This window comes from Kazachstania africana, chromosome 1 (assembly GCF_000304475.1).
Source record: "Kazachstania africana CBS 2517 chromosome 1, complete genome".
NCBI classification, from domain to species: domain Eukaryota; kingdom Fungi; phylum Ascomycota; class Saccharomycetes; order Saccharomycetales; family Saccharomycetaceae; genus Kazachstania; species Kazachstania africana.
The window spans coordinates 1,643,638-1,666,413 of NC_018940.1; the positions used below are offsets into that span (position 1 = coordinate 1,643,638).

At 36.6% G+C, this 22,776-nt stretch overlaps 15 protein-coding genes and 1 non-coding gene across 16 annotated transcripts; 6 read left to right on the plus strand and 10 right to left on the minus strand.

The window, feature by feature from the left end:
* Positions 1-78: 78 nt before the first annotated feature.
* Positions 79-1,980, minus strand: PUF6 (Puf6p; the record flags this gene model as incomplete). Its single annotated transcript, XM_003955337.1, has 1 exon — positions 79-1,980. The coding sequence occupies one exon, from the start codon at positions 1,978-1,980 to the stop codon at positions 79-81; it is 1,902 nt and encodes a 633-aa protein (XP_003955386.1).
* Positions 1,981-2,131: 151 nt separating this feature from the next.
* On the minus strand, positions 2,132-2,995 carry SEC20 (Sec20p; the record flags this gene model as incomplete). The annotated part of the gene is made up of 1 exon (XM_003955338.1): positions 2,132-2,995. One exon carries the CDS (start codon positions 2,993-2,995, stop codon positions 2,132-2,134), a length of 864 nt encoding a protein of 287 aa, XP_003955387.1.
* Positions 2,996-3,345: 350 nt separating this feature from the next.
* ERG24 (delta(14)-sterol reductase) lies at positions 3,346-4,596 on the plus strand (the record flags this gene model as incomplete). Its single annotated transcript, XM_003955339.1, has 1 exon — positions 3,346-4,596. One exon carries the CDS (start codon positions 3,346-3,348, stop codon positions 4,594-4,596), a length of 1,251 nt encoding a protein of 416 aa, XP_003955388.1.
* A 48-nt stretch (positions 4,597-4,644) lies between these two features.
* Positions 4,645-5,064, minus strand: HCH1 (Hch1p; the record flags this gene model as incomplete). The annotated part of the gene is made up of 1 exon (XM_003955340.1): positions 4,645-5,064. One exon carries the CDS (start codon positions 5,062-5,064, stop codon positions 4,645-4,647), a length of 420 nt encoding a protein of 139 aa, XP_003955389.1.
* Positions 5,065-5,224: 160 nt separating this feature from the next.
* Positions 5,225-5,833, minus strand: POP3 (Pop3p; the record flags this gene model as incomplete). The annotated part of the gene is made up of 1 exon (XM_003955341.1): positions 5,225-5,833. The coding sequence occupies one exon, from the start codon at positions 5,831-5,833 to the stop codon at positions 5,225-5,227; it is 609 nt and encodes a 202-aa protein (XP_003955390.1).
* A 479-nt stretch (positions 5,834-6,312) lies between these two features.
* Positions 6,313-7,719, plus strand: WSC2 (Wsc2p; the record flags this gene model as incomplete). Its single annotated transcript, XM_003955342.1, has 1 exon — positions 6,313-7,719. The coding sequence occupies one exon, from the start codon at positions 6,313-6,315 to the stop codon at positions 7,717-7,719; it is 1,407 nt and encodes a 468-aa protein (XP_003955391.1).
* A 642-nt stretch (positions 7,720-8,361) lies between these two features.
* On the plus strand, positions 8,362-9,213 carry MRPL10 (mitochondrial 54S ribosomal protein uL15m; the record flags this gene model as incomplete). The annotated part of the gene is made up of 1 exon (XM_003955343.1): positions 8,362-9,213. One exon carries the CDS (start codon positions 8,362-8,364, stop codon positions 9,211-9,213), a length of 852 nt encoding a protein of 283 aa, XP_003955392.1.
* Positions 9,214-9,636: 423 nt separating this feature from the next.
* Positions 9,637-10,533, plus strand: KAFR0A08240 (uncharacterized protein; the record flags this gene model as incomplete). The annotated part of the gene is made up of 1 exon (XM_003955344.1): positions 9,637-10,533. One exon carries the CDS (start codon positions 9,637-9,639, stop codon positions 10,531-10,533), a length of 897 nt encoding a protein of 298 aa, XP_003955393.1.
* Positions 10,534-11,097: 564 nt separating this feature from the next.
* Positions 11,098-11,169, plus strand: KAFR0Atrna4G. The gene has a single exon. It is a non-coding gene; the product is annotated as a tRNA-Gly (tRNA).
* A 95-nt stretch (positions 11,170-11,264) lies between these two features.
* Positions 11,265-12,083, minus strand: CUS2 (U2 snRNP complex subunit CUS2; the record flags this gene model as incomplete). The annotated part of the gene is made up of 1 exon (XM_003955345.1): positions 11,265-12,083. The coding sequence occupies one exon, from the start codon at positions 12,081-12,083 to the stop codon at positions 11,265-11,267; it is 819 nt and encodes a 272-aa protein (XP_003955394.1).
* A 309-nt stretch (positions 12,084-12,392) lies between these two features.
* On the minus strand, positions 12,393-15,230 carry SEC21 (coatomer subunit gamma; the record flags this gene model as incomplete). Its single annotated transcript, XM_003955346.1, has 1 exon — positions 12,393-15,230. The coding sequence occupies one exon, from the start codon at positions 15,228-15,230 to the stop codon at positions 12,393-12,395; it is 2,838 nt and encodes a 945-aa protein (XP_003955395.1).
* A 334-nt stretch (positions 15,231-15,564) lies between these two features.
* CAF40 (CCR4-NOT core subunit CAF40) lies at positions 15,565-16,533 on the minus strand (the record flags this gene model as incomplete). The annotated part of the gene is made up of 1 exon (XM_003955347.1): positions 15,565-16,533. The coding sequence occupies one exon, from the start codon at positions 16,531-16,533 to the stop codon at positions 15,565-15,567; it is 969 nt and encodes a 322-aa protein (XP_003955396.1).
* A 935-nt stretch (positions 16,534-17,468) lies between these two features.
* On the minus strand, positions 17,469-18,194 carry PCL1 (Pcl1p; the record flags this gene model as incomplete). Its single annotated transcript, XM_003955348.1, has 1 exon — positions 17,469-18,194. The coding sequence occupies one exon, from the start codon at positions 18,192-18,194 to the stop codon at positions 17,469-17,471; it is 726 nt and encodes a 241-aa protein (XP_003955397.1).
* Positions 18,195-18,481: 287 nt separating this feature from the next.
* Positions 18,482-19,480, minus strand: RFC3 (replication factor C subunit 3; the record flags this gene model as incomplete). Its single annotated transcript, XM_003955349.1, has 1 exon — positions 18,482-19,480. The coding sequence occupies one exon, from the start codon at positions 19,478-19,480 to the stop codon at positions 18,482-18,484; it is 999 nt and encodes a 332-aa protein (XP_003955398.1).
* Positions 19,481-19,680: 200 nt separating this feature from the next.
* On the plus strand, positions 19,681-21,309 carry MID1 (Mid1p; the record flags this gene model as incomplete). The annotated part of the gene is made up of 1 exon (XM_003955350.1): positions 19,681-21,309. One exon carries the CDS (start codon positions 19,681-19,683, stop codon positions 21,307-21,309), a length of 1,629 nt encoding a protein of 542 aa, XP_003955399.1.
* A 121-nt stretch (positions 21,310-21,430) lies between these two features.
* On the minus strand, positions 21,431-22,654 carry PUS4 (pseudouridine synthase PUS4; the record flags this gene model as incomplete). Its single annotated transcript, XM_003955351.1, has 1 exon — positions 21,431-22,654. The coding sequence occupies one exon, from the start codon at positions 22,652-22,654 to the stop codon at positions 21,431-21,433; it is 1,224 nt and encodes a 407-aa protein (XP_003955400.1).
* Between the last annotated feature and the right edge of the window lie 122 nt (positions 22,655-22,776).

The following is a 22,776-nucleotide window of genomic DNA, read 5'->3' on the forward strand; positions in this document are numbered from 1 at the left end:
TTATAGTATACAAAGCTATTTTGATATCGAATTATATAAAGAAGCATGTCTTACACTAATCTATGTATCATTCTGGAATTATTGTGCCATTAATTTGAGTAAAAGACGAGCACCTTTGTTGGATTCAGATTCTTCGATTTTTTTAGAGACTGATTTCAAGTCCTTGATGAATTGCTTGCCCTCGTTTTTACCTTTCAAAGATTCGTAAAGTGCAACGACGGTGAAAGAACTATCGGGTTCATTGATCCAACTTAGTAAATTTGAAGAGTCGATTATGTCCTCGTAAAACTTAGTAGCGAAAGGAACACCCAAGCCTTGAACGGAACCCAAAGGTTCGAGCTTTCTTAACTTGTTGTTCCAGTTACCACCTTGAATCAAACTTTTTAGTAATCTTACTGAGAATGGTTTATGTATTGGATGATCTTCTTCTGTGATGTCGCCCTTGAACAAAGTGATTATTGTGTCAATAAGTTCGTTGAATTTAGCTTCGCCTTCTTCATTTAATTCCTTGTAGAATCCATCATTTGTTAAGCATTCAGCAACAAATTGGCAACCGAAGTTGTCAAGTAAGATTTCAGAATAGTTCTTTAATATAGAATTTAGGAAGACAAGGGCAAATTTGTCCAGCAATTCATGTTTTCTAATTACGGGATCTTTCTTAGATGTGTTAGCTGATAGAACAGCATAGTGAGTTAATTCCTTTTTAATAATAGGTGAGAAATATTTACCATCGAGACCCAATAACATGTAAAGGAATGGTCTTCTACCATATTTATCAACAACGAACTCGTTTAAGGATTCTTTGATAGTTGAATTGAAAGTCTTGAAAACAAGAACGGTATCGTCAACACACATTAAGAGAGTGATGAAGACCAAGTTACCATGTTCATTTTTAATTAATTCAGAAGCATGGTTTTTCAACGTCTTTAAAATTGATTTTCTTTCTTTAGCAGTTGCCTTAGCAATCAAAGTGCATGCGACGAAACAACCTTCTGGTGTGTGAACTAATTCAGCAAATTGTTCATGTAATAATTCGATTAATTCGGAGGTTTCTTTATCATTGGCAATCTTAACTAATTCTTTCATTGCAGCGTGTAAGATTTGGAAACCTGCAGAACCTTTTTCCACAGATGCCGTTATGGTACCCATTAAATTCCTGGAAATAATGTTTCTCTTTTCGATATTGTCCTTAGTTACATCTTCGATGGTTAATCCGCCATGGTTATCTCTGAACACGGCATATTCGGAACCCCAGAATTCTCTGATCATTTGTTGTCTTTGTTCGTGTGTTGAGTATAAGACGAAAAGATCTTCTACAACGTAGGCACCTTCTCTGTGTCTCATCAATTTTCTTAAACCACCGTGTAATTCGTCAATGATTAATTGTCTTGAATCTCTACTTCCGTAATGCAACAATTTTACTAGAAGATACTTACCGTAGGAGGAAGTTGCTAGTTGATAGAACTTTCCTGTTAATGCTTTACAGATCAATTCACGGCGTTCCTTATTGGAAAATTTGACCAAAGTTTGGACCACACGAGATGCATCATGCTTTAGGACAAGGTCTGCAATATGATCTTTTGCGATCTCCCAGATTTCGTTACACAACTTTTCACGGATTTCCACTGGTAATGGTGGACTCTTACAACGTAATTTTTCCCAAATTGGTTTAATTTGAGCAATTTCGGAACCTGCTCTTCTTTGCATCTTTCTTTCCTTTAACAATTTCCTTTGTTCAACATGGTTGTTCGAACCAGCACCTTCTTCCTTCTTCTCTTCACCACTTTCTTCTTCTCCTTCTTCAACCTCTTTTTCATCTTCATCTTCAAATTCTTCTTCTTCTTCGTCGACATCCAAATCGTCTAATTCATCCAGTTCGTCTTCCGAAGACTCTACAGAAATTCTTGCTTTCTTCACTGTCTTGGAGCCAGCTTGCTCTGGTTCACTACGTTTATTACTCTTCTTAACAGTTGGGGTCATCCTCTAATACCTTTCTCTCACTATTTCAACTCAAGCATTCATTATAGAGATGACAAGAAAATTTTCTAATATTTTTTTCTAAGCTCATCGCGAAAGAAAATGAAAAATTTGGCCTCTGTGAGACAATCGGATCTCGTGAGTGATGATGGAGTTACAATTCATCATTGATGAGTTCGGTGGTTAGGATGCGCTGCATGGCTTCGTCGACTGCTGTGGTGATGGAAGTGGCATCTTCAGCATGTGATTTGACCAGATTTAAAGCGAGCAGGATCGATTTGAAAAATTTGAACAGTAACCAGATGAACAGTTTTGTTGGAATCTTGAGGATACGTCTCCACAGCACCCACGAGCAGCAGCAACATAGGAATGCAAGCGATAGGTAAACGTTTCTCTTTTCTTGGTTCGACGATTTGTTCAATTGGTTTATTATACTTGTAGTCTTGTCTACGATGGTTCCGAACTGTTCATACTTGTTGTTCACGATGTTTAAAGAAAGTGTCTGTTGTTTCAACTCATCCAAGTTCAAGTCGGATTGCAGGATGGAAGATTGCAAATATTGGTTGCTTTTGATAAGATTGCCCGTCAATTTCTTGTTGGTCTTGAGTAGTTTGTCCTTTGTCGAGGTGGGTTTAACGGTGGTGCTTTCGACAATAGTGTGTGGTTTCGTGAAAGAGGCCATCTTTTCATTCCTCAGTCTGTCGATCTTGGAATATTTCGAGTTGTAGTTCTCCTGTAAGATTGTCTCGTGGAAATTTTTTACAAATTCTGTCTTGAAGGATATAAATTTGATCAACCGTGTAATGTCTTGGCTGATACTGTCATCAACTGTACCGTCCTTCTCCACGTGTAATTGGGTATCGTTATGAGTCAATTTCAATTGTAAATTTCTATGAGACTGGTTGATTGCCACCACACTGGATCTAATCAACGATTCAAAACTGATTATCAAGTTTGAACAGCTATCAATGCTATCATTTGCATCGACAGTACCCATTAACGCCACTTGATCGAGCATTGCTCGTTGTTGGCTCTCCAATTCCTCTAAATACGCTGATGCCATTACTACAAAATTCGCTCGATAACTGCTAATTGCAAATACCAAATGGGTTATACAAGATCCAAAATAACTAACTAATTCTCCACGCACTAAATTTACAGTCCAAATGACAGCTTAAATGCAGATTTACTTCGTTTAATTCAGTGATCAATTTATCGTATTTTAATTTTCCAATGCTAGAGAAAAAATTCCGTTAAGTTTTTATATATATATAAATACTGTAAACTCGCCTTACCTTAAAATTTAAGACATCTTTCATTAAACCACTCTTAGACGCTGGTAGAAGCAACTCAGAAGCAGATTTCAAGATGGCTAAGAAACAATTGAATCCAAGAACTACAAATTTCGAATTTGGAGGGCCCATTGGTGCCACCGTCTTGACGGTCTTTTTACCAATTTTCACTATTTTGATCAATTTACAATTGACTCCTTCTAAGATACATTCCGTTACGTACTATTTGAATTTCTGTAAATCTAGCCATTTGTGGATTTCGTACTGTCTCTGGTTCTCGCTCCTGGCAGCCGGCGATTTGTTATTGCCAGGTAAGACACTTAATGGTGTCAAGTTGAGAGATGGTAAGACTTTGAAATATAAAATAAACGGTATCTCAAATTCTGTGTTACTTTTATTGATCCTCGCCCTCAGATGGAAATTGACTGACGGAGAAATGCCAGAATTACAATATCTTTATGAAAATCATTTACATTTGGCAATAATATCCATCATTTTTTCAGTTTATCTATCTTGCTTTGTCTATCTAAAGAGTTTCATTAATAATACTTTATTAGCATTGGGGGGTAACTCAGGTAATGTTATTTATGACTGGTTTATTGGTAGAGAATTGAATCCAAGAATTGGTTCGTCATTTGACATTAAATTGTTTTGTGAATTGAGACCTGGTATGTTACTATGGTTCTTAATCAATTTGAGTTGTTTACATCATTATTATGTGACACACAACAGAGAATTGAACGATTCTTTGGTCCTTATAAACCTATTACAAGCACTTTACATTTTTGACGGTGTTTTAAATGAAGAAGGTCTATTGACAATGATTGATATTACCACAGATGGATTTGGTTTTATGTTGGCATTCGGTGATTTGACTTTCGTCCCATTCACTTATGCATTACAAGCAAGATTTCTAAGTGTCTCCCCTATTCACCTGGGTAAGTATAGAACTTCACTGATTTTATCACTAATGTCATTAGGATACTGGATCTTCCATTCTTCAAATAGAGAAAAATCACAGTTTAAGAAAGGAAAACTACCTCATTTGAAAGCCATTCAAACAAAGAGAGGTACAAAATTGCTATGTGATTCATGGTGGTCCGTTTCACAACATATCAACTATTTCGGTGATTGGTTGATTTCACTAAGTTGGTGTCTCACGACATGGTTCCAAACTCCATTGACTTACTACTACTCCGTTTACTTCGCCGTTTTATTATTTCATAGACAAAAGAGAGACGAAAAGAAATGTTCTGAGAAGTATGGTAATGACTGGATTAAATATCAAGAAAGAGTTCCATATAAAATTATCCCATACGTCTATTGAAGTTTTATCATAATATTTTTCTTTTTTTTTATATATATATATATACTACTATTTATCATGTTGTAGGTCCTTTGAATGTTCGGTGATTAAATCGTTCTGATATTGTAACAATTTCGATCTGAATTCATTTATAAAATCATTTCTTTGATCTTTTTTACCACTAAATTCATCAATCTTGATTTCAAAATCAGTTTCATCATGCATAAATTCAGGTACGACGATTTTCCCTTCTTCGTCATCACCATCTTCCTTTTCACAACGAACGGCGAATTCTAATTGCAAATCGAAATAACAAATTGGTTTGCCCTTTCTTTGAGAAACGTTAGAATCACCATCGACTTTAATGACACTTGAAATGATAAAATCTTGATATTTGAAATTTTGAAAATTATCGTTAAAATATTGTACAGTCCATGGCAACGTATTCTTGTCCACCCAATGCCAGTTATTTGGATTCAAAACAACCATCGTTTCTATCGCTATTCTGCGAAGCTTACCAATACTATTTGCACTTCACATACACTCTCTTCTCTGTTCTTTTACTTATATAATGAACTTTCCATTACATGAAAAAAAAAAATTCTCGAACCGCATAGAAAAAAAGAAAAATACGTGGTGATGCGATGATCTACGTCTTGTTCTTCTGTGGTATGGCTGCTGTAGTCTTGATTAGCTTCACTTTTGTAGCAGAGTACTTCAAATTATCCAACCATGGGAAGCCTCCTTCAACGGGAGACACTTGCGACTCAATTTGCCTTTGAAATGAAGGATCCAGTTTGGAATCGCATTTTAGTAGCAACATTCCGTATGGTAACTCCACTAAACGGTTAATTATCGGTAGGGAGCCCTTGGGTAATTGCACTATGGTCACTCTATGCGAGGACATGTAAGACAACAGCGGGATCTGTTGTAACATGACGCCGGGAACATCCGGCTCTTTATTACAGACAAAAAGTAAAACATCAAGAGCATCGTCATCCTCCTTACCGGAGAGATAGCCCACTATGTCGTTGTACTCGACAAGCATACTCCAGGGCCATTCAGGCATTGGCACCTCTTGCAGATGCTGACACTTGCTCAGAATGCTCGTCTTTAACACTTCCAGCACAAACGCTTGGTCTTTCACCAACGGCCATTGATGCTCTTCATTGACAAACGGAGACTGCAAAATCGGCCGATATACCTGTCTCCTCTTGGCCACCCTCTTCTCAACCGCCTTCAACGAGTTGCTAGACATCCTTGGCCACCTTAACCCAACTCATCAAGCCTCTTCAGCCAACCGAAAACTGAAAATTTTTTAAACTTGCCAGTCATCGATCTATTAGCTGCTTTGCTTGTTCGTTTAACATGATTCCGGCCACCATTTGAAGCATTTTTTCGACGACTTGTCCCTCTTCGACCCTCCCAACAGGGTTCCTTGCCGTTGAATATCACGTTGGAGGACTCAATTGGATTCACTTCTCAGTGATGCATCAACTCCATCGCTTCTTTTATAGCCAATTACTAACCCGTCTACATTTGGCATAGTATGTGTTTTATAAACAATGCGCGCGCGTTCGAGATATTTGTTTATTAAAAAATTCTTCTTCATGCGGTTGGATTTGAAACGAGCATCCCACTTCCAATATAAACACTTTGCTCTCCATCAATTCAAAACATATACACACTATCTTCATTGCCATCCCGCCCTGCATAACTAGTACAGCAACAACCTTCATGTCAAACTTGCTGGTAACTTCGCTTCTTCTCCTGCTATACATAGATTTCTCTCTCGCTGATCCCTGGTCGTATAAAGGTTGCTATTCTGCCTCGAGCATAGAATCTCTAGATGTCTCCTCGCAAGGATATTACACTTATCAGAGTCCCTCGTATTGTGAAGGTCTGTGTCCCGACTCTGCCTTCGTCGGTTTGGTAAACGGTACTACCTGTTACTGTGGTTCTTCGTTAACCGAATTGAATTCCCTTAGTGCAGGAGACTCTTCTAATTGTGACACCGCCTGTGATGGCTGGCCATACCAGACTTGTGGTGGTTCATCCTACATGGACGTTTACATTAATGATGCAGCCTCCTCCTCTTCTTCCGCTGCTGCTGCTGTCTCCTCCTCAACTACATCTTCTTCTACGACGGAGTCTTCCACATCATCGCCGAAGACAGCCACTGACACTGATTCAAGAAGCTCGGCCTCCAGTACTAGTTCGAGTAGCAAAACTTCCTCGAGTACGTCTACCGGGTCGTCTTCCAAAAGCAGTTCATCCTCAACTGCAATAACTCAAAGTTCCAGTGGCTCCTCCTCTTCTTCTTCCTCCACAGCTATAATAACTTCAGTGCAGTACACAACAGAAATCGTATCTGCATCTATAGTGTCGCAAGCAAATCAAGCTGCTAACACAGTCTACGTCACAACAACGTCCGTAATACAAACTACCAGTTCATTACCAACCTCAAATAGATCAATCTCTTCAAAGAAAGGGCTATCCGGAGGTGCAATTGCTGGTATAGTCGTCGGAGTTATCGTCGGTGTATTGATTCTAATAGCTTTATTAGTACTATTTTATTTCCTACATAAACGTGATAAAAATCGTGACAATTTCGAAGAATCAAAACAATACCAACCATATTCCTTTGGTGACGAACATGCTACTCCGGTTATTGTATCGCCAAACAGAAAACCTTCATCTTCCACAATACATTCAAATTGGATAAATCAATCGAGATCAGCAACAGTAACGTCAAATTTAAAATCTAAGAAATCATACCAGACTTTAGTTTCAGAATCAAGCTCCAGTTCATTAAATAATCCAAATATTAGAAACTTTACCGATGTACAAAGACATAATCATCCATCTACCGTCTTTGAAGAACCAGCTTTTGAAATCTATAACGAATATAATCACGATGACGATAATAATGGAAATGATAGATTCAGTAATAGCTCCTTACCAGATATGATGGAACAGAGACAATTGAGAGTCGTCAATCCTGAAGATGAAGATGATGGCGATGATAACGAACTTGATGGAGACTACTATACTGCCATACGAAAGAAGATCGATAATGTTGGGGGAGATTTGTCAGTGTCTTCAGACGATCCCACTTATAACGGGGACGAAACGAAATTTTAATCAAGGCATATTGATGAAAAACACACAAATAATACTATAATAACGCTCACTCACATCCATACAATCTATACATTTATACATTTTATATATTTTATATTTTAATTGCCCATTTAAGATGCAAGTCCCAGACCTTTCGCAAGAGTTAACGCTGATATGAATAAAGATGATGCCATTGCTGGTTGATCCAAGATAGCACAACAAGCTATACCACGCCCTGACTTAAAAATGAATCCTGGCGTGGGTGTAATAAACATTGTTGTGTCTTCTTTACTCGATTGGTAATGTTTTCAGTCAAAAGAGTCTACCTATGCGGGCTCTTTGCATACAAAACAATAAATACAAGTTTAGCAACCTCTATAAATACATATCAGCATAATTGAAGAATTTTCAAGAAGCCTAGCTGCGTGACTTCATATGAATTAACAAAAACCTTGTAAGTGCAGCGAAATTCCTAACATTAAAATTCCTCGGATATAAAAAGGAGTACTACTTATGCGATTACAGGATTGAAATCATCAAAGACAGCTGAACCACCCACAGGGAAATTAGTTATACTGCGATTTGACGCTACTGGATGGTCATACGCATTCAGCTATTTGAGATTGCATCGTACTAGTCTATCTAAACCTAGAGCAACTAAGAATGTTTTCATTCAATTTGAAGGCCCGTCCGAATTTTACAAGGTCCCAGCATCGTTTCATTTCTTTACTTGGTACATTGAAACCACCGCAAGGTTCTACAAAAACTTTTAAAAGGCTGGGTCGTGGTCCATCAAGTAATAAAGGTAAAACGTCGGGACGAGGACAAAAAGGTCAGAAAGCCAGAAGCAGCGTTAAACCGTGGTTTGAAGGTGGTCAAACTCCCATATATAAACTATTTCCAAAGATAGGTTTCAAGAACGTTCATGCCAAACCCTTAACTCCACTTAATCTCGAGAAGATCATGTTGTTTCATAAAAGAGGGCTTTTAAATTTGAAAAATGATCAAGTCCTTGATATGAGAAAAATGAGGGAAGTGGGATTAATAACGGGTAACATTAAGAATGGAGTAAAGTTATTGGCCAGAGGACAATTCAACTTTAATCTCCCAATCAAAGTAGAAGCTAGTGCTGCTTCTGAAAAGGCTATAAGGGCAATTGAGAAGGCTGGTGGTTCGTTTACCGCTAGGTATTTTAATACTCTAGGATTTAAGGCCCATTTGAATCCTGGTTCGTTTCTGAAGAAAAGAGGCAGAATACCGTTGCCCGCTAGACCTATAAAAAGGAAAGATATTGATTATTATAGTAAACCTGAAAAAAGAGGTTACCTTGTAGTGGAAAATGACCCTTTCTTCCAAAAACTCATGGATTCGAAGTTGTCATCAAAGAAAGTAATAAGGAAAAATCACAAAAAAGGTCCACTAGAAGTGCAATTGGAAAAATTAGGCATTTCTGATGCTCCGACTTCGAGTGGTTCAAAGATATTATCACTAGAAGAGTTTATAAATGCTAACTAAATAAAACCATATCATGTAAATGGAATCGGACCCGTGTACATAGCCGCCCCGGTTGAATCAACTATCCCACTTGGAGATGAAAGTCTTGATCTCGCTAAATTTACTGGAATGGTTTTTGATTTTAGGCAGTGTCATATTCTACGTCCTGATTGGCTCCTACGCGTACTTTTCAAGTTTGTTGTAACATAGACTGGGAAACTACAACATTAAGCTCTAAATTCGTGTGACTGTTTTCCCAGAATCAAAAACTAGACACCCGCCGTCCAATCTATTAAATTAAATATTTCACATTATTGATTTTGATTGAATATTAGTGAAACCTTTTCGCGGACGCGACTTTTGTCATCTTGAAGAATTCCACACTATAAAAAGGAATTCTTCGTCATATTTGTTCTTAATCTTTTAGAAAAATTTGAAGTAACGATGCTGTTCCCCTGCCTGGCATATATTATTACAGCCCTAACATTTGTGTGGGCAGATGATGATTGGACCATTGTATATCCACATACAGGGCTTGATTACTCTGGCAATACCACTGAACGGGTCGGCGAAATCTATGATCTAGCATGTGGTACACCCCCAAGCATGGTGTCGGAACTGCTCCAAGCAGACGTGTATTTGAATACCACTTTGATAAGTACTGAGCTGGTATTAAACTCCACAGCTATACAGAAGTACGCACAGTCACTAGCAGGTGATTCAATGCACAAGCGCAGCGTTGATAACGTTAGCACCGGGCCAGATGCCGACTACTATTACCAGTTTCTCACTCAGATGCTAATGAAAGAATTTAGTAATAATACTACTGCCGTGACCAAACGAACCTGGTGCTCTTCCCTATATAGCTACATTAAAGATTCAACTACTATGCAGGTCGCACTCGCATCAGTTAAGAAATTTAAAGCTAAGTTCCTCGACACTTTTATCGGCGAAGGGATAAGCACCATGTACAGTCTGGGACTTGACATGCTGTCCATGGCTGTTAATATTGCCTCGTTGACGAAAACCGCATCGACTGCCAAAGCTTGTAATAGTGTGGTCAAAGCGTTTAAGTATACTAGCGGAACGGCTACATACAACTACGTCGTTGGAATATACCCTTATACCACTGGTAGCAAGTGTGACACTACATTGACCGAAGAAGAAATCGCAGTGATTGTTGCGGACAGGATTGATGAAGGAGAGAGACTCAAATCTGTTGGGTGGTGTACAACACTTACCCACGGTGGCACATGGCATGCCAGGGTCAAAGTGTTAAGAATGGAGGTCTCTACTGCTTGCCTCCTAAGTTTTAGCGATATAATCTGCGAATCTATATAAGTCCCACCGGTGCTTAGGACACAGTAGTCATGTCACGCTACTGAACCGCTGGGCAGAATGTTCTAGCCATTGCGATATGCTAGGTCTAGCGGAAACCGTCTCTGCTGGTAGATAGTGGTTGGCATGACACGTTACAAATAAAATTAATTCTACTTAAAAATAAAAAAATAAATAAAAAAAAAATATATTAAAAAAAATAAATAAATATAATATAAAATTATTAAATTAAGTTAAATGAAATTAATAAAATAAAGAAATAAATAAAAATATATATAGAATGAATTAATTTAATATAATAATAAAATAATATAATAATAAAATAATATATTAAGAACAAATATGACGAAGAATTCCTTTTTATAGTGTGGAATTCTTCAAGATGGCAAAACTTGCGTCTATGAAAAGTTTTCACTAATATTCAAGCAAATTCAATAATGTGAAATATTTAATTTATAGATTGGACAGCCGGTTTCTAGGTTTTGATTCTGGGAAACCAGTCACACGAACTTAGATCTTAATGTTGTAGTTCCCTAGTTTATGTTACAACAAAATTCATTAAATTCAGGGCGGTTAGTGTAGTGGTTATCATTCCACCCTTCCAAGGTGGAGACACGGGTTCGATTCTCGTACCGCTCATTTTTGCACTTTTTTTACAATCATCCAGATAAATTGGAACCGTCATATTATGAACACTATTCACATCCATTTTTGTCCTTTTAAAAAATACAATACTACGTAAATTCAACTACATCATCCTCCTCCTGCTGTGTACCTTCTGAATTTTCACCGTTTGTGGACTCTGCTCCACTGGAAGCGACGTCATCTTCTTCACTCAACATGAAAGCTATCAACTTTCGTCCATCAAAAAATCTATTATTCATCTTTTTGCAACATTGCAGTGCATCTTTTTGCCTCTTAAATACTACATGTGCCTCACCTCTGTTGCTATCGACAGTTATGTTCAAAACTTCACCAAAACTTTCACAGCCCTCAAGTATATCCTGTTTTAAATCATGTAGCTCATCACTTTCGATATCCTCATATATGTCAAGTATGTTGGAAAGGACAATTGTCCTTTCTTTCCTCGAAGATGTATCAATTTTTTCTTGACTAACTTCAATTACTCTTCTCTTCAAAGGGGGCTCACTATCATCTTTATCGTGGATTCTCTCTCTCTTATCATTATTAAATTCAGCTCTTTCTACCTTAATCTTGCAACCGTTCAATTCTGCATCATTGATGAGGTCAATAGCCAACTGAACCGACTCTGCTCTTTCATATATTATTAGGGCATCGCCTTTGAATCTGCCATTTTCATCCAAATACAACTTGCACCTATAATTATTCTGGTGATCTTTTTTAATTTTGCCAAATGTACTAAATTCATCTATTAAAGAATCAACTGTCGTGCTTTCTAATGATAAATTAGAAATATAAAGACCTGTAGGTTCTGACGATCTCTTTTGTTTACTTGCTTGGCGTCTTCTCTCGAGTTCTTCCTTCTTTTGCTTCTTTAGCTGCTCCTTAAGCTCCAATTCCTCCTTATCCATTGATTATTCAATTTGTTATAAATATAGAATCTTGATATTTCAGAAATTTCTCTTGTTGCACAGTGCTTCTGCATTTCTAATGAATTTAAAGTCTTGCTAGTGATAAACAACATTTCCAAAATTGAAAAAAATAAAAAATATAAAGAAGACGATGTGATTATCCCAAGTAATCGTCAACGATTAGCCATTTTAAGAAATTCATCATATATTAAGATAAATTCATTTTCAATACAATAATTATAATTATATATAAGGTAGTAATAAAAACATGTATTTGAAAAGATAACGAAATACAAAATTATTGTCTTCTCACATTAAACCGTTAACTAAATCAGAGCATAATTCTTCATCTTCAGCTCTTCCTTGTGCTTTAATTACAATACCCTTGGAGCTTTTGATCATTTTGATGAGTAAAGCAACCTTCATACCATTTAATGCACTCTTACCAAATAATTTCAAAGTATGACTATTGGAATCGTTTGGTGCAAATTGTGTATTACTTAGAGGTAAACAACTTGTATTGACAACTAACTTATCAATAACTTCTTGCAACGATATGTCTTCTTGAATATTATAAACAGCAATTTCTTCGTTAGGTAATTCATCGAAAGCACTTTCGAAGTCACCAATGAAAGAACTCTCAATGTAGTCACCAGCATTTAAGTAAATTGGATCAATTTCATATTCATCTTGGAAACCTTCATCATCTTCATATGGTTCTTGTGTATCTGGGTTTAATTCTCTCGTTGTGAAGACCAAATTGTTTAAGAAACCTTCCATAACAACATCTGAATCCTTTTCGAAGGCAACGTAGCATTGTAACTCAATCGATGGCATCAATCTATCAATTGGTAAAGTGAAAGTTTCATTTAGTTTACTTGATTCAGCATCTTCTGAAGTACAGACAACAGCAACATTGTCAAGTGCCACATCAGTTAAAGTATTCTTAATATTAAATTGGAAAACAACGTGTTTCTTGAAAATATGTTTTACACCGCTGACAACAAATTCAGCTTCTTGTTCGGTCAATGAAATGATCTTTGAACTGTTGATCAGACTACCGAAATCCTTGAATTCTTCGACGTTCATTAGTTCATCAGCATACTTGGTGGCAACTAGTTCTTCTTGATGTTGATCCAAACTTGCACCATGATATGTTTCAGTATCAAGTCTTTGTTCTTTGATAGATGTTGTGGATTCGAGACTCATATCAATCGGGGTCTCTCTAGAACCTTCGGAAGTGTTATTGAAAACCTGCTCTTGCTTCCTCTTCAAGTCCATAGCCTTAACTTCATCTTCAGTAAATTTACGAACGGAGGCTGAATCAAATGGCGTACTGAATGAATCAGTGTTTGAAGAAAGGTACGCAGATAATTTATTTTCTAATGATGGTAAATCATAAAATTTCTTCGATTGAAGTAAATCGTGAGCAATTAAACTGTTTTCATCATCTGCTGACGTGAAATCAATCAATTTCAATGCAATAGTTGCCCTATCTCTCACTTCGTCATCTTGATCATTGGATATTCTTTTCAATAAACTAATGATTGAGCTTTTCAAAGTGGAATCATTTTTTGTTAGTGCAAATTTAGACAAGGCTACAACGGCAGCAGATCTTATGATTGAATTTTCTAACACAACTCTGTTATAAATATGTCTGACATATAGTGATGGTTTTGATGTGAATGGACCTTCTTTACCTAATAGATGTAAAACCCTGACTAGGATTTCATTATATTCACAATCTTCAATAAAATCACATAAATTCTCTAAAACGACTTCTTTTGATTGTGGAACAAAGGAAACAATATCAAAGATTGCTTCTATGATACTGTTTTTAAATGTGAGACCACCTTCACTATTTTTCAATACATCAATTAAGAACTTAACGATTGATTTCCATTCCTGTGGGAAGTTTAATGATAGTGTGCGTACGGCGTCAACAATGATAATCTTAAAATCATCTGAAACATCATGAATAAATTTAGTAATTGTGGAGATTAATGAAGATATGTTCTTTGCGGTTCCTGTTTTCAACAAAGTGGTGATTGCGTAAGTGGAAATGTTTCTATTTGAATCATTAATTAAAGACTCTAATTCTGGATTACATATAACGATTTTTTCAGGAGAAGTCATTGAAATTTTATTTAGAATTCTCAATGCAGCAAATCTACTAGTGACTCTTGGCACAGTTAATAAACCTTGTAAGGTAGAAATTGTTGAAGCAAAGAGATCTGGTGATACTAAACGTGCATTTTTATGGCTACTTGCAAAAGAGGTAATTAATTTTGCCGTTTCAATTTGAACGGATTCAAATTTATTTGATAACCAATTGAATAATATTGGTTGAAATTGTGGAAACAATTGATTATCTCTATTGACTAAATCATTAACTAATTTTACCAACTGAACCTTAGCCATTTGATTTTTCAATAAATTGCCATTATCAGATAATTGTTTGACTAATTTTAATAGAGCCATCTTATCATTTTTCTTCAACTGGTAAACAAGACCTAAAGCATGATATTGAGTGGTAAAAGTGGAATTTGGATAATATTCACTGTTGGCACCGGAACTATGTGGGAATTGTTTCAAATCACCAATGGCTTCTTGAGCTTCATTTGCGAATCTCTTAATTGTAGTTTCGCTAATCGGTAAGAGATTTAAAGATGTGATTAATGCGGCAGACGATACTGATGGTTGTTTGCTTACCACGGCACTTTTCAATAATCTTTCTGCAGAGAATGCGGTTGATTCATCTAAAACATAAGCCAGAGATCTAATAGCATTTGGTTTAACCAAATCAGAACCATTTTGAATATCCTTCATGATGGAAGAAGTTGCCATTAAGACATCTTCAGACATTCCACTCAATTCCTTAATTGCTAAATAAACCATTTGTCTCAAAGAATCGTTAGGATGTTGGAACAGCTTGGATATGGAAAAGAAAAGAGCGGTAGCTTCAGTTTCAGGGAAGGTTTCACCGTTGAGTAACAACCTTAGTAGTCTAGAGATTAAAATCCGACATCTCTTAGGACTAATTGGTGATTCATTGAACTTATTCATACAATCTTGATAGATTGTCATTTTATCAGGCAAGTCAGTAGAGCCTGCATTTTCAAATTTCTTGTAAGTCTGTGCAGACATCGTTAAAACGCCTCAATTAATGATTCTTCGTTGAATAAGACGAATTCTCCTTTATAAAACCTTTCTTTATCGAGATCTTTAAATTGTACTTTGATCTTTTTTTTGTTTGGAAAGAATACGTGGTGAAAAAAAGACGAAAAATTTCAACACTGCAAGGTTACGGGTAACGAGCTAAGCTAACTAACCAAAGAGTAGAAGATGGTAGAGACCGTTTTAGGCTGGTGAGTCTGATTAATCTGAAGATTATAGTACATACAGTGTGGCTGTTTCTTTTCTGGAGTTGAGTATATAAATATCTATATTATTATAATGGGGGGAAAGCGGTTGGGTTAGTTCATTGAGTATCTTCATTCAAGGTTAGCAACAATTGAGCCAAACATCTCTTGGATCCGACGTCGTCTTTCAATATCTCAGTGAAGGTGTTGTCCCTTAAATTTTGAGGTAGAACGACCTTTAACAATCTACGGGCTTCCAAATCGTCGCTTAATCTTAGGTAACATCTGATTATATGTTTCAATAGCCTTCCTGGTGGGGTGTGCGCGGTAAGATGTTCCACCATACCTTTTAGAACGTTCGTTACTGCGTAGAACCTTTCTAAAGTAGCACAAATGTATTGAAGACCTATGTCATCCAATAAAATTTTTTGTAGGATGAAGATTGCAACAGTTTTGGATAATTCTGAGGAAGATTCCATTATCCTTAGACAAAGTGGGACGATATCAGTTCTTAATAAAAAGCTTATAACGTCGTGAGAATCATTTTTCACAAGGGCACCAATGACACCCAATGACGTGAGTCTTAAATATTCAAAAGTTCTTTGTCTTGACGTAGTATTCAAGAATGGGAACAGAAACAGTGGGATATGAGCTTGTAAGAACAGATGTTTCGTTTCCGGGTGTGAAGCAACACATTGCAAAAGAACCAAAGCGTTACAGACTCTATTAGACAATTGATTTGATAATAAAGTTGGTTGTAACATTGGATAGACTGAGATAATTTCATTAAGAAGTGAGGTCATGACACCGAAGGACGACCATAGTACGACAGCTAAATCGTCAAATTGTTCACGTTTACGACCTAATTCCAATAGAGCTTGTTCCTTTTGAGGACCGTATGTCAATTGACAAATCCAATGATAAACGTTTGGATCGTCCAATGCATGTGTTGTGGAGGCAGACTGTTGAGAATCCGCGGGAGCAGCAGGGTTTGGTGTTCTAACGGACATTGGTTGGTTTGCAGGTTGACCCATTGGTAACGGAATATTATTTTGATTAGAAGATGGATCGTAAGCTGTAGAAAACATTTTTTTATTAGTTTGTTTGTGAATTGAAGGATATGAATATTTAAATGCCTATGGATATATTTAGTTACTTTCGTTTCTTTTCAAAATTATTCAGTGTCTGTAATTAAATTGATGCTATGGGAGACTTTTTGAATAGTGTAAATAACAAAGTGTGGTGCGGTTAAATAAAAAAAAGGAGGGAGAATGCAGGGAAAGGGAGAGACCTATAGTAAGGATGTATATAATTCTTCTCTCTTGAGACACCACAATTCTAACTCGTTACAATGCTGAATGTATTGGATAAACTCTTTCAATAACTATCCTCTACCAAACAAAACTCTCTTTCCAAATGATGAAAGCGCTTTTTTTTTTTCGTTCTGTTCTCGACGTTTCAAGTGATTATATATTACCCGGCTCTTAAAACGAATAAAGAAAAAAATCAGAAATCGCCAGATACTAACAGTAATAATGATAATACTAACAGTATGTATGATGAGTTGACTAGCAATATGACAATACAGAAGTACAAGAAGAAAGTTTTAATACAATGTGAGGATCAGAAATTTGGGTATACTTAATGCTTCACTGGTAACCTGAGTACTTGTAGGTACCTTTCAGACTGGTGCACAGCGTTTGTCTCGTCATATTCACTCACATTGTAGTTACAATATTGTCTATCCTATAGACTTATCAGGATAAGCAATAGTTGTTGTTGTTCTATGGGAGAAAAGATGAACAAAGAAAGTAAAATTTGTTTTTATGATCAATTTACTCTCGCCTTTTATACTTTTTCAATTGAAAATTTCACACTTGTTACCCGGTTGATCGCGGAAGAGTAAATTCATGTAGGGCTAAAGGAAAATGTCACAAATTTAGTAAGCAAGCGTCTTTGATAATCATTAATTTATTAGTTCATTATTATATTATTAACGTAGTCACGTTTTAATGGCCACGTGCTATATAAAGTTATGCTCACGCATTATTTCTTCTAGATTCCAACTCATTCTCTTGTCCGTCGCCTTGCTTGCTGATTTGTTCTCTTCTGTTCTGTACTCGAGCTTCAAATCAATGGCACTGTTGTTCCTGCTATCTACAAGCGTACTACTAGAACTTATATTGGATCCCACCGAGATATTTCTCTTGAAATCGTATACACTCTTCTTTACATGAACCATTGGTTTCAACAATGGTTTCAAATCATGAATCAATTCCTTTTCATCCACGTGCAAATTCCAGTTTAATAGATCCAATAAATGTCTCTCCATTAGATTAACATCTTCCAATGTAAATAATCCATCTGTATATTTCGTCCAATGCCTATTCAAAGGTGAGGAGTCATTGTGATTCTTGGCACTTATTATTAAACATGCTAAAAATATACGATGCAGCGTAGATGGGATCCCAGCAGCACCCTTAGGCAAAATTCTTCTCAATCTGTTCAAATAACTTATCGTCATGAGTAACGTTGGTGTGTAAACATGTGTATATTCCACCAATTTACAGATGAATTCTCTTAAAGTAGGCAATTCATCCTCTTCGTCGTATAGCGGAGAACTGGGTGGTGTAGGGTACGTCCTTTTCAAATCCATCACATTTTCTGTAGTCGTCACTAAGAGCGTAATCATCTCTTGTGTCACTGGCGATTTCATTAACACTCTTAACGCTTTGGAATAGTCTGACATTGTTTCTCTTCGTTGACTTCTCTACACCGAATTCCAACCACCAAGACAAGCAACTCATCCTTATACACTCTTATATATACCTCTATATCACATCGAATGTTCAGTTAGTGATGCTTTCCCTCCTTGTACTAACTAAACTTTTCGTGGTGTTTTTTTTTCATTTCTTATATCGCGAAAAAAATTTAATAAGACGCGTCCGTTAATATATACGTACGATTTCCTTATATTTAGAATTGGCAATTACTCGTTTTGGTAGCACTCCTGATCCTTCTCTATATACTAGTAGGCTATACTTCCAGCTCGAAACTGGTCTTGATCGCACCTATCACCGCACTGCTTTGAATCTTGTCGTTACCACCTTTAGAAATCGCATACTCAATATCACCCAATCTAGTCAGTAACTCAATTCTAGTCACCTCATTCTTCAATTCGTACTCCTCCAGTATCTTCACTATACCTTCGATCAGATCAATCAAAGCCAATCCCTTCATCGTACGCACTTTCGTAAGCGTATAGTATGCTGTACTCCAATCATCTTCCAATATAGACTTCAACACAGTCTCTAAATCCTCTGGTCTTGGTGCCCCCACACATTCGTATATAATATCATCTGTGATTTCTTCATTGGAAGGATCGTCTAACGTCGCTCTACTTGCTTGCAAAACATTTAATACACGTCTCATATCACCTTTCGATAAGTCTAATAACGCTCTCTTGGCTGTATCATTCAATTTCAAGTTCTCATGTACAAGAACGTTAGCAATTCTTGTCTCTATCGCATCAGATGGTAACGGTTGGAATCTGAACCTCGTACATCTACTCAATAACGCCGGAGTTAATTTATGAGCATAGTTCGCCAAAATACAGAACCTAGTATTCTTTGTATATTTCTCAATGATACGTCTCAACGCATTCTGTGCGGCATTCGTCATCGCATCTGCTTCATCAAGAATAATCAACTTGAACCCCTTCGAGAAAATCTGTCTGGTGGATGCAAATTCTTTGATTTGATTCCTCACAACATCAATACCTCTATCATCAGACGCGTTCAATTCTAATACCATATTCGAATAATTCTTACCGTATATCTCTCTAGCAAGCGCAATGATAGTAGATGTCTTACCAGTACCAGGAGGACCGTAGAATAACAAATGAGGTAACTTCCCTTCTTCAACAAACTTTCTTACCGTACCAACAATCTCTTTTTGACCATACACATCATCTAACGTAACAGGTCTATACTTTTCAACCCAGGGCAAGTTACTCCTATCCTTACTACCATTCATTATGCGAAATACTCACCAATCGACTCTTACAGTTTTAAACACTCTCAGAATCAATATTTCATTACTATTTATTGGTTTTTTTTAATTGGCTTTTTAATTTTTACCATGCTTAGACATGAAATTTCAAAACTAGGTTTAAAAAAAAGATACTACATGAAGAATCGATGAGATGATCTAAAACTTATGTATATGGAGGCATCATGCTACTAAAGCCTCTTGTTACATTGTTATTACTATTTGTGAACATTGTATACACCCTATCATGGAATTCTTTCGGAGATGTCAATGGTACTACTTTCTCTCCTGGGATCAAATTGGTTGATTACAAACGATCCTCGATACATGAAGATGATGCTCCTTCTAGATCGATTATAAACTCAGATACAATCACGGAATGGACACCTATCTCTTCTAACTTAACTGCTGGCAGTCAGGATTATTTTGTTTTCTCTATAGATCTTTCACAAAGCAAAATCTCATCAACTTATGAAATTTTGATCTTTTTAAGTGGTAATATTTGCAGTAGACCAATGGGAAACGATGATATAGAAGTGAATGTCTCATACAGTTTTAACGATAGTATTGCTTCAGATCCTTCCACCGGCTCGAATAGTCAATTTGATAGAGGTTATTTGGCTGCCTTGGCAGTCAGTCCCATTCAAGGTACTACGTCGAACTCAACTTCAGAATACTCGTATCTCTACGTTATAATAGAACTTTATAACTCTACAACAGGAAAACCGTTGGACTCTAATGCCACTGATGTAGGGACATGGAGATATAGTTTAAGTATCTCAGAAAACGATCTAGTATACCAGTGGGATTCAAGAACTTGGCTGTCAGTACTCGATACTGACGATTCTTCCGCTTTGCTAAGGACTGGTAATGTAAGTTCTATCAACAGTTTATCACAAGCTAACACAAATTATTCCATCTATGATCCTTCCTTGTATGATCTGTACATTTACTCCTTGGAAGATTCGGAAAAGTTCAATGGATTCAACTTATCCTTATGTGCTGTTAAAAATGGACCTTACTTGGTTCGTTCAGTTAATGATTCTTCAGAAAGCTCAAGTCTAACAGAAAACACTCTGGCGGTACAGAAAAGTATTAACTCCAAATCCGATAGTATAAGTGAATACTTCTACGTTACGGGTTTGAATAGCTCAACTACTTACGTAGCATATCTAATCAAGAAAATTTCTCAACAAGGTAGTCTTTCTGATGTAGGGGGTGTGCTTTTTACAAAAGTTTCTTTTACTACAGCAGATGATGACACCTGCTCGCTGATTTACAACCTAGACTTCTGTCCCGATGTTTCATACTCCGTTCCATCATCTTCTTTAATAGAAGGAAACAAAACTTTATTGGCAGAAACATACCAAAAGATCGCACAAGATTTGTATTCAAATTTCAGTACAGCGCTACAAATGATTCCATGCCAAACCGAAGAAGACGCTGCTTATTCTCCTTTAAGAACCTGTGACGATTGTGCAGAAGCTTATAGGAATTGGCTTTGTGCCGTGACTATCCCAAGATGTAGTACAGAGGAATCACCATATTTTATCGCAAGGAATAAAACTGCAAATAGGAATGTTTATATTGATGAGTACATTAAACCTTTGAGAAGCTACTATGAAATTCTTCCCTGCATCGACATGTGTTATAACATTGTGAAGAACTGTCCCAGCGATTTTGGATTTTCTTGCCCATCTTCAGATAGTTATCCTGAGTTGTTATACTCTAGTTACAACTTTTATAGAAATAATGAATCATACGATACCTGTAACTTTCTGGGCAACTACACTGACCTAACTGTATATTCGTGAAAATTAAATATTGATATAAATAGAGAGTAAGATGCCTAAAATATTTATAAAAGACTTCAGATTTTTTACTTTACATTATACAATATTAAAGACTTTCCTAATTTGAAGAATTCTTTGACTTCTATATTTCTTCGATTTTTCTCTTTAAACGTTCGCCATCTGGCACAACAACCTCGGTATTTGATTTATTATCGTCACATGTAACATCTTCTGTACTTTGCTGTGCCTCATATGCGCATTTCAACGATGCAGCCTCCTGTTCAAATTCTTTTTGTGCTCTAGTCAATTCTTCAACCACGTTAATCTCAGCACCCTTTTCAAAAACTGCCGCAAGAACTTTGCTCCAGACCTTTTCATCTTTTTCACTGAAATCTTCAAATTTAAAGACATTTTGCCTCTCTAACGACCAATCTTGCTGTTGTAAACGAATTAATTTGACCATATAACATGAACTTCTCATTGCTTTACCAATATCACTAATTAGAGAACGAATATAGGTACCTGAAGAAACTTTAGCCTTGAAATGCAATAATGGTGCTCTATACTCATCACCTGCCTCCTCAATCTGGCTCCTTTCTTCTTCAGAAAGCATTATAGGATCTTCAACTTGAGCTACCTCACTTTCCCATCCTTGTTCATCACAGTACTCTTTGGAAAAATACAAAGTATCCTTCAACATGTTCGCGTTCAAATTCTTGACAGTATCCTTGGCCTCATCTGTTACCGGTTTCAATAGCGGGTATGCATGGCTTTTACTTAAGGAATCCTCGAATATATCAAGCTCATATACTTTGACCTGTCTAGGCTCGATAGCCCTAGGTAATGGTTTACCTTCCCTGGCATATTGATGTAGAGGTTTCCCATTCATTTTTAAAGCTGCAAATATTGGTGGAGTTTGCTTTAAATCACCTTCGAATTTCTTTTTCAATGTCTTCAGATCATCGAGGTTTAGATGTTTTGTGGAATTCTGTGATAAAATCTCACCTTCCACATCACCAGAAGTGGTAGAAACACCAAACAATGCTTCAGTTTCATAAACCTTGACGGTGCCTGATAAGTAATTGGCTAGTTTTTTTGTACCACTGCCAATACCAATGACTAGGACACCAGATGCCAATGGATCTAAAGTACCACCATGGCCCATTTTAACTTTTGAAACCTTACGCAACTTCCTTTTGCTTGGAACTTTACCTGTCTGCCTTTCATATTCTTTCATTCTCTCTGCTGTGGCTCTTGCAATCTCCTTTGAAAACACTCTGCTATTATTCAGAAGATGTTGTAATTTCATCATAAATTGATTAGAAGTTATACCACTTGGTTTTTCTATAGCAAAGATTCCATTCATTTTTTCGATAGTATGTATAGCAACTTATAGATAATTCAGGTTACAAGCTAATCATCCACCTTGTAGCAGTTCCCAGTTGCCTCTCTCATGAGATCCATTATAATACACTAATTTATAAATTT